This window comes from Typopeltis vanoorti, chromosome 6, assembly GCF_054136105.1.
Source record: "Typopeltis vanoorti isolate ZY-2024b chromosome 6, IOZ_Tvanoo_1.0, whole genome shotgun sequence".
NCBI classification, from domain to species: Eukaryota; Metazoa; Arthropoda; class Arachnida; order Uropygi; family Thelyphonidae; genus Typopeltis; species Typopeltis vanoorti.
Genome location: NC_143554.1, coordinates 137,384,581 through 137,404,723, shown reverse-complemented (window position 1 = coordinate 137,404,723; position 20,143 = coordinate 137,384,581). Strand labels below are relative to the sequence as shown.

Here is a 20,143-nt window from a genome sequence, read left to right as displayed (position 1 = left end):
ATGATATTATACTAATGCACTAAAGTTTTGATTTTCACATTAAAAGAAGCTCAATTTTCAAATCTATCTCTTTTCTCTCTCTCATGCACTACTCATTTTGAATTGCTCTTGAAATAACCAATGGCCTGAATAGCAACCTATGTTTACTCCCAGTGAGATATTTCTGTTATCTGAGATTTTTGTGCATATCAAATTCTTTTCGGCATTCCTCTGTGTCCAGAGATCAAAAAAATTAAAATGGAATGGCCCATAATACATTAAAAGCAATGTATGAAAAAAAAAAAAAAAAAACTCATCTAATAACTTGATGCAGTAGTTGAACAAATAAGTAATCCTGCACTAATGATTAATTTGATCTGACACTTCAAATACATACAGGCCATTTCTTAACATATACCTGTTTACTCAGGACATGAAAGAGTGAAAACTATAGCACATAACAAATAATAAGAAAATAAGCTACATAACGAAACAAATATGTGTGTGTGTGTAAATTCGAAGAGGAAAAGTGTTTTTGTATTAGGCTTTATGAATAACCTCTTATTTTAGATATATGCTAATTGAATTTTTTATAACATTATAAAATAAATCATGTAGCCTCAAAAATCAGGATTAATACTATACTATTAAAATATTGTTTCAAATACAAGTTATAAACATGCATAAATTTTTTTTATATTCCTCTGAAAATATACATTTATATGAAACTTTAAAGAATGTACAGCAAAACTTCACAACTTCACTGGCAATTTTACGTAACAAACAGTAACACTATGAAATAATGATTCGACAAAGTGCATTTTTTAGAATAACACATTTCATTCACTAACGAAGGTATTTAAGCAGCCTTAATTATGGCGTCTTATAAATAACAAAGAATGAGAAATATTTAGCATTAAATTATAAAAAAAAATATATTAAATAGCTTCTGGCCATTTGTAAGCTACATCAAACTAACTCACTAAATTTCTTCTCTTTCAAACAATGAAAATCATGACAATTTAAAAAAGTTTACTTAAAAATAATACTTTGGTAATAAAACCAAATACACTAAAAAAGGTTTCACTCCCTTTTAAAATTCTTATCTAATAAGAAATAATACACAAAGAAACCAAAAAATGAAGTTTTAGTAGAGTATAAGGAGAATGCAGAATTTATCAATTCTGCATTTCATTAATAAAACAATATTTATACCTGTCATGTTTAATAAATGAGCAGAATGGATATAAATTATACCTTTTAAACTATACAAGACATTTATGGAATTCCGATCCTTAAAACAACTTGTCCAAGGAAGATTCATTTAAAATAATAAATACAGTAATTCTCATTTGTGTTTTGAATGAGATGGTATTGTAGTGAAATTTGACAATGTATTTACCGTGTTGGAAACTCCTTTTAGTGGTAGCTGGCATGGTTTGCCATTGGAAGATGCTTGTTTGTTTTCCTGTAGAAGTGTGCAACATGAATTGCTATTCTGTGTAGTATGTGCAGCACTGATTACTGCTATGGCAGTGCTATCCACTACTGAAAGAGCTATTCCCAATTGTGCAGCATAATATGTCACCATTATTAAATGTTGTGCATATGGAATAGGCATACAAAACATAGTTATACCAATTAATGTGTCTGAAAGAGCAAAGAGTATTCCACCTCCACAAGAACACAACTTTGTCCAAGTCCAGAGATCTTCAAAGAGTTGAACTCTTGCCACTGCTCTCCAAACCATGAACATCAACAAGAAAATGTATACAGGTACTAGCACAGTATATGTCCCTAATAAAAACAAAAGTAAATTTTAAATTATACATCTGACACAAATGTATCAAGAAGTATTATTTATAGTTCTATATTAAACAGGAAAATAACAAGACCATCCCCCTTTTTAAAATGTCAATATGTTCAATGAAAGGAAAAGGAGCACATAAAGCATAAGACAAGTTTTACACTGAGAAATTCTGATGAATTTTTGCACAATAAAAGAACTTAAATTTCACACTGCTTTTTGGCAATAATACAAATAAGTTCTCATTTAGGTGATACATTTCTGAAATAATCAACTTGTAGTACAGCAAACAACATTATAAACTCTCTCACCATAACAAATCACCAAAAGCCCCAACAGAAAACCCGTAGATCTGATATCATTCTAAAGATAAAGAAAATGCTTAGCAAACTATCCACTATAAGAAATATTCCTGTGGTTGCTATGGGTCTGTATAGTAAGAGTTCAACTATACTCATATTTATCTTAAGTGGGCATCATTATAGTAGAGATAGTAGCACTTTTCTCCTCAGCATTTTTCATCTTGCAAAACAGGAAAGCTGGCCAGAACACACAATTTACAGACATAACACATTGACCTTATAGCCTAAGATAATTCAGCTATAATTACAAGCAACTCCAACTAACGTTATTTCTCTTCCTATCAATGTTTTGTATTCTCCAGCCTCTTCTATCTAATATTTTTTCATTCCCTTCATCACAGCACCTACTTACTAGATCAGGCACAACTTCTGCCCACCCATATATCACCTGCATCCAGATGATGCCATTGCACACATTGCCAAATGAAAAGGCCAATCCCCAAGGCATCATCCTCCTGCAATGATAATTAAAGCAGAGTATACCACTTTACCAGGAACTGCTCACTGCATGTCACGTCTAATCTTCCATCCAAAAGACATTAGAAAATTCCCGAAGTCTGACCAACAATCTTCTGCTGCTGATGATATCCATCACAACTGGAAATCATAATAGTGCACATAAACTATGCCCATCTTGCACTATTATTATTATATCACACCTCCAGGGAGTCCAAAGACTCATCAAGGGAGGGTATCAACTCTACTTCTCTTCATCTCACTACTCCACCAACCTTCATCATCTAACACCAACGGCATCTACCACCACTAGTGCTTTCATAGACAATCACAAACATCCATTCCACGGCGGGATTCGAACCCGCAGCCTTTTGGCTGGAAAGCAGATATGCTAACCACTTGGCCAACCAGGCTGGCTATCTTTAAATTTTTCAGTCATCTGTTATCTACCCTAAGGCATGGAAACAAATCTATTATCCGACCCATTCCAAAGAATGGAGATAAATGCCACCATCTATTTTCCCACTATACTTGGCTATCAAAAATAATGGGAAAAGTTCCCAGCTATCAATTTCCCCACCTAGAGGACCACCATAAGTTATTCATTAAAAAGTAAAGATCCTGCCACTTGTGATTTAGAGCAGATTTTGCCAATATCATCCATCTATGAAAGCTTTGGTAAAACCTGTGTAGCTGTCTGGACAATCAGTGTGGGTATGTTTTCCTTCCATCAATGACACAGGTCTGGCACAAAGGCCTACTTGCCAAATGTATGGTTTACTATCTACCCTTTACAGCTGGATTGCTAAATTTCCTCTCTGGTCATTCATTATGTGTAATGTTTACTATCTACCCTTTACAGCTGGATTGCTAAATTTCCTCTCTGGTCATTCACTATGTGTAATGGTGGATGGCTTCTTTCCTTTCCTCAGATTTCCCCAGCAATGCTGAAGTACCCAGAAGTCTATACTTTGGATCACTCTCTCCAATTCATAAACAACTCAAATTCATAGTTTTGCTGACAATAGCATGTTTCATTGCTCATTTTCATTTGATAAACTTTGCAGTGCTCATATCCAAATATACAAAGTATTCTGCAAATCAATGCCTTAACACTGATCTCCTTGCCATATTTCAGTGAAGTGGGAAAGTTATGTGGTCTTCCATGGCATAAATACATCCCTAGTCTTCCCCCTTTGCATCCATAAAAAAACTAGGTGACCTTTTCCTCTCAAGACACTATTTCTTATATTATAAATCCCAAATCCATGCCACCTTAAAATACCGTTCTCACATATGGAGTGGTGTATCAAAAACAACTCCATATTAAAAATGCCCAGTGCTGTCCAGAAGAGGTGATCATTTAAATGATGATCCATCTCACTGACTTACTCTAGACACTATCTCACAGATGTGGAAGTCATAAAGGTGAAACAGTACAAGTATTTTCAAGGGTGTTGTTCATTGAACTTGCAACATCCATTTTCTGTACACCTCCAAACATACCAAACTAAATTCTCATCCTTCTCTTTTATTCCTTCCAGTCCTCCAGACATGAAAGACTTCACTTTCCCCACACAGCTCTGATGGTCAGGCAAGTGCTATAGGTTCTGCAAAATCTCACATGAGATTGACAAAAAAAACAAACAAACAAATAAATAAATGAAAAAAATGGAGGAAGAAAAAGACATCTCATTTAGGTACATATTCTCAGATACTATTACTAGATCCAATATTCTTGTGCCTTCGAAAGAATATTGGATCTAGTGCTACATGCTCTTTAAGGTAGTTATCCCTTAGTAACTATAAATTGTCTTTCCCTTATCTTACGGGTGCCCCCCTCTCTCACCAGTCTTCATCCCCCCCCCCCTTACATTCATAAGGTATTTAAATAGTATTAAACACCAAACAAAACTAAATTATAAAAGGATGTTTATTGACTGGCTTATATTGTGTCGGATTTTACACCAGCATCCACAGAGCAAAACAACACATGAGAGTCTACATTTGACAGAGTGAAACGATTCAAATTGCAATGGGCAAAAAATATAAAAAGGCTAATTTGGTACCCTGTAATGTTGTATAAAACAAGTATTATAGTTGCGTAAGAGTTGATCAACATGATAGTTTCCCAATACATCCCCTCATAGTTGAAATCACCCATAATGATACTTCCTGTATCGATGAAGTTTGTTAATCTATGCATTTCAGAGCCTTTCACCTGCACAGTTCTTATATTGACTCATTTGCAAGTACAGCTTTCCAACTGATCTCAAACAGAACAAGTGAAAAAAATGATTGTATTGGTCTAAGCAAATTTCTGAATGAGGAAAAAGAGTAAAATTAGTCGATGGCAGTCAACAACATGCATCATCATACCTGCCTTTGCTCTTTTAACTCCACTATAGATTTGTATATAGTTATTTGTTTCTTTGGTACTTTTTTGCTTTTTCTTTGTTTATGTTACTATGCATATCTTTACATTCTATTTATATGAATCTAATAAATATATATAGTTGAAAAAAAAAAAACATGAAACTGAAATTTTCGGCAATAAACAAAGTGTAATGTGACAAATGAAATTTTAACAAAGCTCCAGCCATATGCTTTAAACTATCTGAATTCAAACAGTTTGAACCACATAGCTGGAACATGATTGTTAGTACTGCATCAATCAGATGCAGTATTAACAAGTCAATCGATATGTGTCAAGAGACAGATTGAAACCTTCCTTTAGATTTTTAATTATTGAAAAATTAATTATAGCATAGACCTTATCTGAAACAAGATAAAACAAATGGACCTCTTTCTCTCTCTTCTACAAAGTGAAGTGCAACAGTGCAAGGATGTAGCTGTAGTACTTTAATGGTAACTCTCACTTGTCTCTCCATGAAACTTCAATATCCATTAGTAAGCAACTAGTTTATTTTTAATTCCCCTTTTCTTAAGTTTATATGAATATTTATGTGATATTCTACAGAATGCATAAGTAGGTACAGTCACTTTTTATGTTAATGTTTTGTGGAATAAAACAGACTCCTTTCAAATACAAACTTATTTATTAATTATTGACCATTTACGAAAAACAAAACTACATTAGAGTCTACCAGTTTTGCCAGCAAACTGTCTGGCTTTTTCAAGGCGTTTATGGAGACATGAAAACTAGTAAATGCAAATTGAAAGGAACATAAAAAACGTAAACCAACTAGTAGCTAAGGTTACACATTCGCGTGACAGAGAGGACTTATTGTTCTTATTATCACGCATGCGTGTTTGTTGTAAACGTGTAATATGATTACTGGCTAGTTGTAGTTCAGATTGATTTAGAGAGAGGATATCAGGTTTTTCCACGAACTGTTTAGGATTGCACCCTGATCTCTGTTGAGGTTTCCACCGGTTATTAACACTATTGCGGCTTCCTTGAATAAACGATGTCTGTAGTCGTCAACCAGATATGGAGCTGTTTTGCCACTCTATTGTGTGGTTAGATGTACAGAAATGATGGGCTAAGCCAGAAGAGATACTTCTGTTGGGGTTTACATCACCAACATGTTCTTTTTGTCTGATTTCTAAACTCCGTGAAGTTTGTCCGATGTAGGCAAGACCACAGGAGCAAGGAATGTAATATACTCTTGGATATTTGTAGAAAGGCACCTTATCTCTTGGGGATCCTAAAACTTGTCTGATGCTGGTGGTTGGTTTGAAGACCACTCTGATGTTGTAGGCTCTTAGTATTCTGGCTATTTGGTAAGAAATTGACTTGATGAAAGGGATCACTACAGTAGAAATGTGCTGGGAGCATGATTCTTCTTGTCTGGGGTTGTCACTGTATAGATATTTTTTGATGTTTTGAGGATATCCATTCTCTGATAATGTGTTGGCTATTAGTGAGAGTTGAGTCTGTGTATCCTCTTCTTCTGATATAAACTTTCTGGCCTTATATTTCAACATGTGGATAATGCTCAGTTTGTGTGTCTTGTGATGGTTTGAAGTATAATGAAGATATCTTCCAGTATCTGTAGGCTTTCTGTAAATAGATAATTTGACACTATTTGATTGCTTCTTTATCAAGATGTCTAAAAAATGCAGTTGGTTGTTGTTTTCCACTTCCAGAGTGAATTTTATCTTGTTATGTATTGAGTTGATTTTATCCACAAACGATTTTAGGTGTTCTAAGCTGTCTTGCCATATAATGAAGATATCGTCAACATATCTCCACCATGTAGATCGTCTAGGGGAGATTGTGGAGAGAATTTCTTTTTCAAGTTTTTTCATGAAAAAGTCTGCACAAGATGGTGATAGTGGGCTTCTCAATTGTTGGTATATGGTGTTGTTAACCTTGAAGAAATTAGATTGAAGGCAGTGTCTAAACATCTGTGTGATGTCTAGAGGAAAGAGATCTTGGATGATGTTTATTACCTCTTCTACTGGTATATTGGTGAAAAGGGATACAACATCTAGCCTGGCTAGCATGTCTGTTGGTGCAATCTTAATGGCTTGGATTTTATTTACAAAAAAAATTTTTTAGACATCATGATAAAGAAACAATCAAATAGTGTCAAATTATCTATTTACAGAAAGCCCACAGATACTGGAAGATATCTTCATTATACTTCAAACCATCACAAGACACACAAACTGAGCATTATCCACATGTTGAAATATAGGGCCAGAAAGTTTATATCAGAAGAAGATGATACACAGACTGAACTCTTACTAATGGCCAACACATTATCACAAAATGGATATCCTCAAAACATCAAAAAATATCTATACAATGACCACCCCAGACAAGAAGAATCATGCTCCCAGCACATTTCTACTGTAGTGATCCCTTTCATCAAGTCAATTTCTTATCAAATAGCCAGAATACTAAGAGCCTACAACATCAGAGTGGTCTTCAAACCAACCACCAGCATTAGACAAGTTTTAGGATACCCAAAAGATAAGGTGCCTTTCTACAAATATCCAAGAGTATATTACATTCCTTGCTCCTGTGGACTTGCCTACATCGGACAAACTTCACTGAATTTAGAAATCAGACAAAAAGAACATGTTGGTGATGTAAACCACAACAGAAGTATCTCTTCGGCTTAGCACATCATTTCTGTACATCTAACCACATGATAGAGTGCAAAACAGCCCCATGCCATATCTGGTTGACGACTACGGACATCGTTTATTCAAGGAAGCCGCAATAGTGTTAATAACCGGTGGAAATCTCAACAGAGATCAGGGTGCAATCCTAAACAGTTCGTGGAAAAACCTGATCCTCTCTCTAAATCAATCTGAACTACAGCTAGCCAGTAATCACATTACACGTTTACAACAAACACGCATGCGTGATATTGAATAAGAACAATAAGTCCTCAACCTTAGCTACTAGTTGGTTTACAACGTTTTTTATGTTCCTTTCAATTTGCATTTACTAGTTTTCATGTCTCTGGTAAACACCTTGAAAAAGCCAGACAGTTTGCTGGCAAAACTGGTAGGCTCTAATGCAGTTTTGTTTTTCATAAATGATCAGTAATTAATAAATAAGTTTGTATTTGAATTATATAAACGACCAAATATGTTTCGTTTAAACAAATTCCTTTAAATAAGCTAATAATTAATTATTAGCTTATTTATCTAAATTTATGTGCCGAGTTAATTACCTAAATTTATTTTAGATAATTAACTCAGTCAGTATTTCACCTTAGTCACAAAAGAATCTTCAGAGGCACAAACATATACTGAGAATGTTTGAAGCTCTCAAAACGATCGCCTCTCTGATTTTTGGCAGTGTGATGCAGCTGAATTTGTTGAAGTTTGGAGAACATTGTAGTGCTGTGGCAGATTCCAGAAATGGCCTGATTTGAATGTTTCAATATAGAAAAAAAGAGAGAGAAAGATCTTCCACTGGTGCTATGTATCCACAGCAGTGTCAGTCACTCTGGAGTGACTGTAGTGTAAACGACATTGTAATGTATTCATCTAGACAGATGTTTGTCCAACATATTCATGCCTGCAGGAGTAAGGGGATACTGTAGGATGGTCCAGATGGTAGAGAGGATTTTTAAATGAGTAGATAAGGGTAGCAAGTTTTTGGTAGAACATCTGTGTAATACTTTCTAAGAAGGCATGCTATTTTTTATTTTTTCCCATGAGATACCCAGAATGTAGGAAATGGATTTTGTGTGCTGGTTTGGGGAAGAGGATGGACAGAGAGATCTTGATTCTGTTGAGGAAGCCATTGGCCAAAAACGTTTCCTGAAAGCGAATGATTTCTGTGGAGAGAGACTGTTATGGTCCTAAGACTGTTCTAACTCTTGTTTGCTAAGGTTTTGATACAACACTGTGGGGAGGAGTGGTGGTGTCACATGTGGAGGATCTACCAACCAGTGTTGGTAGATTTTCTGAATACCAAAAAAGATAAGAATCAATTAGGTAGTCACACAGTATCCTGTGTGGCCTTCATTTGGCCACACAGTGAGGATACTCACTGTGTGGCCAAATGAACATGTCATCAATGAAGCACAGCCATGTGGGTTTGAGTGGGGGACAGAGTTTAGGGTTGTGTTTTCAAATTGTTCCACAAAAAGACTGGCACTGGAGGAGGGGGGGGGCGTAGCTGTGCCTTCAGTCTGCTTGTAGGTTTTTCCTTGCTGGTGTTAGATCCTGAATGCAGAGCTTTACAAGTAAATTCTTTATTCAGAATTCAACATGACAAACTACTACTTATTAAGGAGATATCTGCACATCGACTAATAATTATAAAGTGTTGCTTTATGTTTTGTAATAATGTATCGTCCATGTGTGCAATATAGCGAGAGTTAATTTTAGGTTATTTGTAATTCCCAAGTGAGCTGTCTAGTACTTTGCGAAATTCTGAGAAAAATTTATAATAGTAATCCGGAATAATCACGTACAATCGGTATAAGTCGAGCGTAGCGATGGAGGCTATACCTACGCAGAAATATGACTTCAGAGCGCCTTCCTAGAATAATGTAACCAGACAGGTTAGCGAGAATGTTGGATCACCCAAGGGGCATGAATGATGGAATTCATGGGTGAAAACCGCATTGAATAGAGGGCACCCGAATAGGGCGAATAAAAGACGAAGCACGCTGTTTTAAGAGGCCTTTGGACCTTTCGATCTTCGAGTGCTGGATTCGAGTTTTAGGGGGGAGTTTGTTGGAGAGTTCGTGAGAGAGCGGTGGGTCAGCTACGGTAATGACGGACGGCAGGTTCTTTTCTTGAGAATGCTTGAAGATTTTCAAGCGGAGCTGATCGCGATATGACAGCCTATGGGAATCGAGCCTTAGGAGAATGTCCCATGAGAGAAAGTTTCCTGCGGAGCGGCAGACAGCACGCAACAGTCGGAAACGATTAGAAGAAAAAGCGTAGTACATTGCCAGGTGCAAAGACAGCCGAAGAATATGCAGTAAGGTAATCCAGACCTACATGAGATGGCGGCATGAAATCTGAGAAGATCCAGTAATGTAAGAGTTTTCGTTCTATGTTAAAATTTGTTTAGAAGACAAGGAAATTTGTGTGTGTTGTAACTAAAGGACACTAGTAGAGAACTTTGTGAGAATTTGACTGAATTAATTAAGCCCTTGTGGAGCAAAGAAGAGTTGTTAAATAGGCAGTGATTTGTGAATGGCTAGACTTGCTTAGATAAAATTTAGAATTAAGGTAATCATTGATAGAGTATTAATGAAAGTGTTAAATAAGTATTCTGTGAGTAACTTGTGAAGGGAATTATATAGTAGTAGTACTTTGCTTAAAGCTAATCTTATCCTTTCATAATCGAAGGATTTAACTTGCTCTGATTCACTGTGCTTTAGTATTACCCTTAATTTAGAGTGAATTTTGATTCATTGAGTATTTAAACTCACATAACTGTAAATGTTTTATGTTTTTCCAATAAACATGTTTTGTACCTTATACCTGATTACGAATTCAAACCACCACTTATGAAATTGAACCTTTTTGGAGGGAAGGAACTTAGATATAATTGTTTAAGTGAGATTCAGTCTACAACTGCTAACTGAATCTGCACAGCGGTAGTGTGAGATAAATTATTGTGTGTATCCTTTTAAATTTTGAATTATTTCCCTGAACAAGAGTCTCTTCTGTTATAGGATATTGGCTGGCGCAGCGAAATATAAATTTTGCCAATATCTGAAGAGGAAACAAATCTGAATTAGTATTTTAGGAGCACGACAATAGATTAGAAGGAGAGTTATTATAGAGGTGGAATAAGATATAACATAGAGAGATAGCGACATAACAATAGAGTAGCCGGTAGGACTTTGATTGTACAAAGTTTTGAGTAAGCTAAAGGATAGATTCTAGAGACAGTAAATTATTGTATAATAAGATTGAACTTACGAAATAACATTATATGAAAGTAAGGATATAACAATAATACAGCCGATGAATTACAGATATAACACTGGGTATAACAGCTAGGATTAATAGTGAAGGTGAATAAGCTAATATGTCTGAAGGATAGAGAGTCTTCAATGAGTTATGAGATTTCTTTTAAGGGATACTATATCAAAACTTGCCGCAATGTCAGCATCTCAGAGAATCATATCTGACAAGCACGGTTTGAAGTGCACAGCTTTTATGAGAGATAGCATTAGCTAAGTGTTTGGCCACTTTAAAAGTAGGAGAACCAACACTATCTTCTATGGGTGTCAGGGGAACATTCTGTTTGTGTATTTTTTGGTAATTCATAAATCCAGGGAGGCCTAAGATTATATGGTTTAACTTTTCAAATAGATTCTTTCTGCCTTCTGGACTATCCTGCAGTCTACAGTATCCCTTGCTGCTGCAAGCATCAATACTTTGGATAAACAGGAAAAACTGCCAACATCCATCTGGATGAACACAGAAAACATGTCCATCTGCACTATAGTCACTTCAGAGTGTCTGACCATGTCATGGATAGAGATCACCGATTCAATGGAAGAAGACCTTCCTATATAGAAACAGATTCAAATCAGACGGACTATTTCTGAAATCCACCACAGAACTATGTTAGCCAAACTTAAATGAGCTAGCTGCATCACCCAGCCAAAAATTTGGGAGACCCATCATTTTGAGATCATCAGCAAGTGCAAATCACCACACTTGCATTTGTCTCTCTTTTTCCTAATATGTACCACCTGTAGGGGGAGGGCACAGGATATTATGATGGTGCCACATGAAAATTCCATCTTAATGTACTTTTGTTTTTTCATTCCTTTGGTAACATACTCTGCTCAGGATTCAATTCATCAGCAGATTCCCTTAGTACATGTTGAACCCTATCTAACTCTACCGATATGTTTGAATGAAGATGTTGCAATAAGCTCTTAAATATACCCAATTCATATATACATATAATGTGACCCATAATCCACGAAGAGGTTTAAATGTTTTAATTGATCTTTGGCTTAGAGAAAATGTTCCTCCAGTCAGCGAATAGACTCAGATTTATAAGTCTTTCTTCGTGCGGTCAAGCGTCATAGAGTGCAAACGCCACTTCTACTAAGCTTCATTACTTATGGGCAACCCCATATATTACATACACCGCTGTCCTTTCCTCTTGCCTCAAGCACAACATAAAGTACCATGTTAGTTACAATCAGATGAGAGAAGTAAAATAGTTCATTCATTCACAACCATTCTATCTTTTACTTGCTAAATATCAAAAAGACTCAACTGCTTTAACTTGTTTTTGATGAAAATCTCAGACAAAAAAGGCTGTACAGCTATAGCATGTTAGTACTATGAGTAGACCAAGAGTTAATATAGAAATCTTACTACTTAGGTGGAAGATGAATTTCACTGCCTGGTGTGAGACCACCTCCCCACTTATTCAAGGCCTCAAGTGGCTGGGAAAGTTCTATGTTTGGTCTCTAGAGCAGTTTCCAGACAAAGTAAAAATAAATAAACAATCACAAAAAATATATAACTGACAGAAATGGAAAAAAAAAAAAATTCTTGTCCACCCATGGTACAAATGTACTATAGGTTTAGTAATAACCTTTTGTGGGTGGTAACTACATAAAAACATGTCTGCCGTGGTATGGCAGTCTTAAAACACTTAATGATAATCATCCACATCACCTAAAGACTTTCACAAACATACCACAAGAAGATTCAAACTTCGGCCAATATGCTGGAAAATAGAGATGATATCGACATGGCCGACAAAGCCAGCAATGCTTTTCATAATTGGAACTTTCTTCGTGTTTATGACTCTTTCACCTTTTATTTTATTCTTCTTACCACTCTTTTCCTGAAATTTCCTATACATTTTCTTCTTATTGATATTCTGCATAATGATACCCATTTATCCATTTATCTTCCATTCAATATGACACCACACTACTGCTCAAGAGTCAATTCCCTGTTTTGTAGCTCAACAAATTTTTAAATAAGCGTTCCCACATCAAACTGGAGGGCAATGCAATCATGAATAGATCCTCTGATGCTTTAACCAGATCTGATAAGAATTCAAGTTCTCAATAATCAAATTCCTAACATGTACCCTCAAGGAATGTATAGGACAATGGGATGGTAATACACAAGTTTTATATTATCAACTTCTGATCGACAATTTTTTTCCAAATTAGTCTTATCTGCCAAGACTCCAATACTGTCAGCTCTTATATTTCAGTCTTCTACAGCAGCGCTTCCCAAACTGTGGGCCGCGGCCCCCTTGGGGGCCATAGGTTTTGTTGAGGGGGCCATGAAATAATGAAAACAAATTGAAAATGTTTTAAGACTAAGTAGATTTTTTTATCTTAAAAGAAACGTATTTAATTTTTATTATTTATTTCTTTTTTGTTATTTTTTATATTTCATTGGGAAAAAAATCACACATTGGCGCGGGTACACAAATTTTGCTTCTTGTGTATTTCAGTGCTTAATGAATATTAGTAGATACATGCTTATTCATATAAGTTTCATTTCAAAGCAGAAATCGAAGAATTGCAGTTTCAAATATTTCACCTGATATTGACTTTTTGTGTAGTAGTATTCATACACATCCATCGCATTAAATTGTTATTAAACTTCTTTTATGTTTTTAATTCTTTCTTTATTACTAATCGTTTTACGTTTCATGTGCTTGTACTGCAAATGTACAATAACAATATATCTATCTATATAAAAATATGAGATAATGTGCCATGTCAAATGTGTATGTAAGATGCTAAAAATGTAATATTTGTTTTTGATTTTTGCAATATTCGCTGTATGTTTTGTATTGAATATAAATACAATAAATATTATAATAATATATGTCTATATTACGATTTTTTTTCGTTGGGGGCCATGAAATATTTTAATTTTTTCAAAGGGGGCCCTGACATCCAGAAGTTTGGGAAACACTGTTCTACAGCATCTGCATTTAGAGAACTGCATGTTTCACAATGATGTTTTCATAGTTTTGTTTTTATTGTTAATTTTCATGCCATATTTTGTTATAGCAGTTATTCAATTTAGTTAAGAAATCCTGTCAACAGGTACTGGATTTATTTAGAAATATAAATGTCAGTCTGGTTGGCCAAGTGGTTACCATATCTGCTCTCCAGCCAAAAACCTGCAGGTTAGAATCCCAGCGTGGGGATGAATGTTTTGTGTTTATCTGTGAAAATACTAGTGGTAATCGGTGGTAGATGGCGTTGGAGGAGATGATGAGATAGTTGCGTAGAGAAGTCGTAGATGTCCTCCCTCGATGAGTCTTACGACTCCCTGGGGGGGGGGTATGTAATAATAATAATAATAATAATAATAAATCATCTGCATAAAATAAGGAGCTGAGAATAATGCCTCCAATTTTGATATTAGAGATAATATCACACTGGAGATAATGTGCACCCTTATCTCATACCTAATTTTACATCAAATCATCTTCCTGTGCCTCTACATTGCTTGATACAATGTTCTATTTACACCACATAACTAAATGCATGGATAGGCTGGCATTGCTCTATCCTATAGTCGACCATGAAGAAACGGAAATATTTTACAAGCTATGCTTTGGAAGTTGGAATCTCTGCAACGTCCCAAGCTGTAAATAGTTACAGGGAAGAATACACCGAAACTGTGATTAAAACGAGCACTGCAAGTGCACTCTATGATGATGTCAACTTAAATCCGAAAGGAAGGTTGGCATTTGATATTCCTAGTTTGAAAACAAGAAACAGAGTCTTGAAAATTGGAACTTGGAATGTGAGAACATTATATAAACTAGGGAATTTTGACAACCTTATACAGGAAATAAAAAGACTTAAAGTTGATGTGATGGGAATTAGTGAAACAAGATGTCCTCTAACATGGGAAAACTAGAGAAAGATGGATTTACATTTGTATATTCTGGTGGAGAGAAGCATGAATATGGAGTGGGTTTCATGATTAAGAAAGACATCTTTAAATTTGTAATGGGGCTGTGGCCCATAAACGAAAGAATAATACTTATTAAATTAGCCGCAAAGCCTTTTAACATCGTAATTATCCAGGTTTATGCCCCTACGATGAATCACAATGATGAAGAAATAGAAGATTTTTATAGTAACTTACAAAAATCTATAGAATATGTAAAATCAAATGAGATACTCATAGTGATGGGTGACTTGAATGCAAAGGTTGGAGAAGGGGGAAGAAAATCCAGTTGTTGGAAAATTTGGACTAGGCGACAGAAATGAAAAAGGTGAGAGATTGATACAATTCTGCATTCAAAACAACTTGCACATAATGAATACTTTCTTTGAACATCCAAAGCGCAGACTGTATACTTGGACAAACCCAGATAACTCTATAAGAAACCAAATAGATTTCATAATTATTATTATTTATTCCTGATACCTCCAAGGAGTCCGAAGACTCATCGTGGGAGGGCACCTAGAACTGTCTCTACTACGAATCATTCCCATCAACACCATATAATGATAAATAATAGATACAAAAATAATATAACCAACATAAAAACATACCCAGGTGCTAATATAGGTTGAGACCATAACCCTGTTGTGTCCACTTTAAAAATTAAACTAAAAAACATTTCTAAAAAATAATCATACTGAAAGACTTGACTTCACAGCTCTGAATATACCTGACAACATAATGGTGTTTAACTCAGAAATTAGATCATGTAGGATATAAAACAGAAGACAATATACTTTGTAACACAGAGGAAATTGAAAACAGGTGGTGGTCAAATTTTAGAAGTGCAATATATATATAAGACAGCTAACGAGGTTATCCCGAAAATTAAATACAATAAGAAAAAATCATGGATGACTGAATCAATACTAGAACTTATGAATAAAAGACGAAACAAGAAAAGTACACAACAGTATAGAATACTCCGTAAAATTATAAAAAATGAATGCAGGAAGGCAAAAGACAAGTGGCTAAATGAAAAATGTAAAGAAATAGAGGAATTGGACAAGAAACACAATAGTAAAGAAATGCATGAATCAATCCAAGCCCTGACAAATAAAAAGAAAATTTTCAACCATAATCCTTGTATAAAAGATCAAAATGGAAAATGCTACTAGAGACACAAGATATCATAAAAAGATGGAAAGAATATGGAAAAGAACTGTTTGACTCTGATCGCACAGACGCACCAGATATACAAAATATAGATGGTGAACCAATTACATATGAAGAAATAGAATATGCTCTAAGCCAAATGAAAACAGGTAAAACACCAGGCCCTGATCAGATCCCTATTGAATTGTTAAAGAAAGTAAATGAAAACACACTTAATGACCTAAAGGTTATTTTTAATACCATCTATGATTCAGGATACATCCCTGATGATCTAAGGAAATCCATCTTTGTCACTATTCCCAAAATTCCAAGAACTTTTGAATGTACAGAACATAGACTAATAAGTTTAACAAGCCCTGTTACAAAATTACTACTGAGAATAATCCTAAAAAGAAAAAGACACTCAATCAGGTTTTCAAAAAGACAAAAGGTACAAGAGAAGGAATCTTCAATTTGAAAACATTATGTGAAAGAAGCCTTGACAACCAGAAAAGCATATATCTTTGTTTTATTGATTACACCAAAGCATTTGATTCAATAGATCACAAGAAATTAATACATATCCTACAGAATAATGGGTTAAAAGGAAAAGATCTACATATAATTACAAATATATACTGGAATCAAATGGCCTCAATAAGATATAAAAATACATATGCTGGCAACTTTGAAATCAAAAAAGGTGTAATCACCCTTACTGTACAATATATATAGTGAGCAAGTTTTTAAAAATATTTCAGAACTGAAGGGTGTAAAAGTCGGAGGTAGGAACTTCAACAACTTCAGGTATGCAGGATGACACAGTTCTTATAGCTGAATCTGAAGATGATCTTCAAAACTTAATTAAAAAACAAAATTTACAACAGAAGCTTAGACATGGGACCAATTATTAACCTAAAGAAAACAAAGTGCATGATTATATCAAAAGAACCAAAAATAAGAAACTGAATATAACTGTTAACAAAAAGAAAATTGAACAGGTTCAGTCTTTTATATATTTGGGACAAATGTTTACAGACAGAGGAAATTCCCTTAAAGAAATAAAAAGAAGAATAGAGATATCAAGAAAAGCCTTTACTGATATGAAAACTGTTCTAACATCCAGAGACATTAATATAGACACAAGAAAAAGATTAATAAAATGCTATATCTGGTCAAGCCTTCTCTACAACAATGAAACTTGGACTCTAAATAAAGCAGAGAAAAAATTAGAAGCTTTTGAAATGTGGACCATCAGAAGAATGTTGAAAATACCATGGACAGAGAAAATGAAGAACGAAGATGTTTTAAAGAAAGCAAAAATGAAAAGAACATTAATGAAAATAAATAAAGAGTGAAAACTTAAATATTTTGGACATCTAACCAGACAAGAAGGCATTCAGAAATTAATATTAGAAGGGAAATTTGATGGAAAGAGAGGGAGAGGTATACCCAGGAGAATGTGGTTCGAAGACATTAAGGACTGGACTGGCTTGAATTACCAAAAATGTTCCAGAGCAGCAAAAGAAAGAAAAAGGTTCCGTGACAGGTTGCCAATCTCCTTCTAGGAGATGACACTTGAAGGAAGCTTACGTTTGTCACACATATTGAATTGGATTTAAATGGTATTGATGTGAACACAAATTGATAAGAAAATAACTAGTTATTAACTTAAAACCTAATATTTCACTGGTATTAAACTAGTGGCCAAAATTGTGGAAACCTTTTGGAAAAAGTGTATTTCTGAGGTTTGATGGCTCATAACATCACTTTTTTTTGGAATAATATCATAAAATTGTACATCAATGGAAAGATAATTTAATCAAGAATGTAATGCAATAACGTTTATGGATTTTTTTTATTAGAACAGCAGTTATAAAGAAGAAAAGTGAAACATAGAAAAAAATGAGATATACGAAAATTCTCACAATGTGAGTTAATACTTAGTTGAGTAACCTTTAGTGTTAATTACAACCTTACAATGCCTTCCCATGGAGTGAACCAAGTTTTTTAGTTCTGCAGCTGTTATAATGTGAAACCAAGATTGAATTATTGCTTCTATTAATTGGGTTTTATTGGTGGGTTGCTTCTGACTAACGAGTTTCTTTAGTCGGCTCCACAGATTTTTGACTGGGTTAAGATCTGGGCTATTCCAGCAGTGGAATATGATTATCTTGAAACCACTTTTTGCACACAGCAGCAACATGACATGGAGCTGAATCCTGTTAAAATATAAATGCTTCATTATCTTGGAAAAGATCAAGTGCAGAAGGCTTCAGTTTGGGCTCAAGTATTTCATTTATGTATTTTTGGGCATTTATATATCATGCAAATTCTGCCCACACTTTTTGATGTCACATAACTCCAGAATCATAACACTTAAGTGGGTGTTTCATGGTAGGTGTAATGCAATCAGGATCCAAATCTTCTCCTTACATATTTTATGCCATCACTACCAAACAGGGAGATTTTGGTCTCATCACTCCAATTAACACTGTCCCATTGTTCTGCTGTCCAGTTAACAGTGAGAAAGTTTTAGCCCAGTTTAATCTTTTCAACCTTTGTTTGAGAGATAAAAATGGCTTTTTTTGTCAAATTCTAGCATTTAGAGCAAATTCCTGCAGTCTGCACTGAACAGTCCTTGCACTCAACTTCACATTGTATTGCGGCATTTCATCATGTATACACCCAGATGATTTTCTTCTGTCACGTAGGCACGGTCTCGCAATTCTTCTATCATCACTTGCTGTTGTGCACCTTTTCCTGCCTTTACAAATCTAGTTTTGTAGTGACAGTCTCCTTATACCTCTTCAAAAATTTAGAAATGCCACCTTTGGTTAAGTTTTCCACGAATTTTTCTTCTAATTTCTTCATAACTGTAGCCTTGTTCACTTAATAGTACTATTTTGCATAGTTTTCCGGGTGACCAGTCAACTCTTTGTGCCATTTCTTTAATTTTATTACATTTTACAAGCTCATTAAATGAAAGAACACAAAAAAAAACCCAACCAACTTGATAGCGATCACATAACACACTGACAAATGTCCTCCTCTCAGCTCCAGTACATGACATCAATAACTGAACCTTATTGGCTCATTGCTAAAACAAGATGACATCTCATTGGCTCTTTAAACACTCATGCTCATTGGCTACATTCAAATAAAGGAAAGCTACTTCATACTAACCTATGCAAGTTATGCTTCTTTTTTCTGGTTATTTGGCTATAACGTTTCATAGAATACAGATAATTGAACAAAATTTGTTGATTTACATCCTTGATTAAATTATCTTTCCATTGATATATAATTCTATGGTATTACACCAAAAAAAAAAAAAAAAAAAAAAGTGGTGTTATGAGCCATCAAACTTCAAAAATACACTTTTTCCAAGATTTCCACAATTTGGCCACTAGTGTATATCCAGCATCTTCAGAGCACACAAACAAAGTCTGTTACAAATGCATGACAACCGCAATTTGGTGTAACAGTGGAGCCAGTATAAGTAATTGCAGCATGCAACATAAGACTAAAGTCCTAATACTGCGCCATCTAAGTTAAAAAAAAAAAAAAAATATTAATTTGGTTTTAGGATGACTGTCTCCCAAATCTTTGATAGATTTATACAGCCATACTTGTTAATGTTTGGAGTGTGTTTAAAGGCTTCTGTTGATTCCAGGAACAACCTCTCTGACTTGTAGAAGCTTCTGTGCAGTACTTTTTTTTTTCCAATTGATCCTGTGTGCTGGAGTATCCAAAGCATGGTCTGCCAGACCCGACTTGCCATAGCGAAAGTGCCAGATATATTTTTTGTGTTCACTGAGGCGGATGTCCGTAGTAGGCTCGATGACAAGACCAGGGCACTTCATAGACTCCTGGATGTGATAAAGGAGTGAATCTGTCCTTAGGTGAACGGATGAGCGTTGCCAATTACACATAAGGTTTGAATATGGTGTGCAGTTGGTGTTTGATAAGCACCCTAGATATCTTTTCAGATGTGGCTTAATGTACGGGATGG

The 20,143-nt window shown here is 34.9% G+C and overlaps 1 protein-coding gene across 1 annotated transcript in view; it reads right to left on the bottom strand.

Annotated features, from left to right (window-relative positions):
* Window positions 1-364: 364 nt before the first annotated feature.
* The window catches only part of LOC150105980 (lysoplasmalogenase TMEM86A-like), a 55,215-nt gene continuing 35,436 nt past the window's right edge, over window positions 365-20,143 (bottom strand). The window contains exon 3 of the mRNA XM_090393736.1: window positions 365-1,776. Coding sequence (XP_090249862.1) covers window positions 1,328-1,776 — 449 coding nt within the window. The 3' untranslated portion in view covers window positions 365-1,327. The remainder of the gene's footprint in view (window positions 1,777-20,143) is intronic.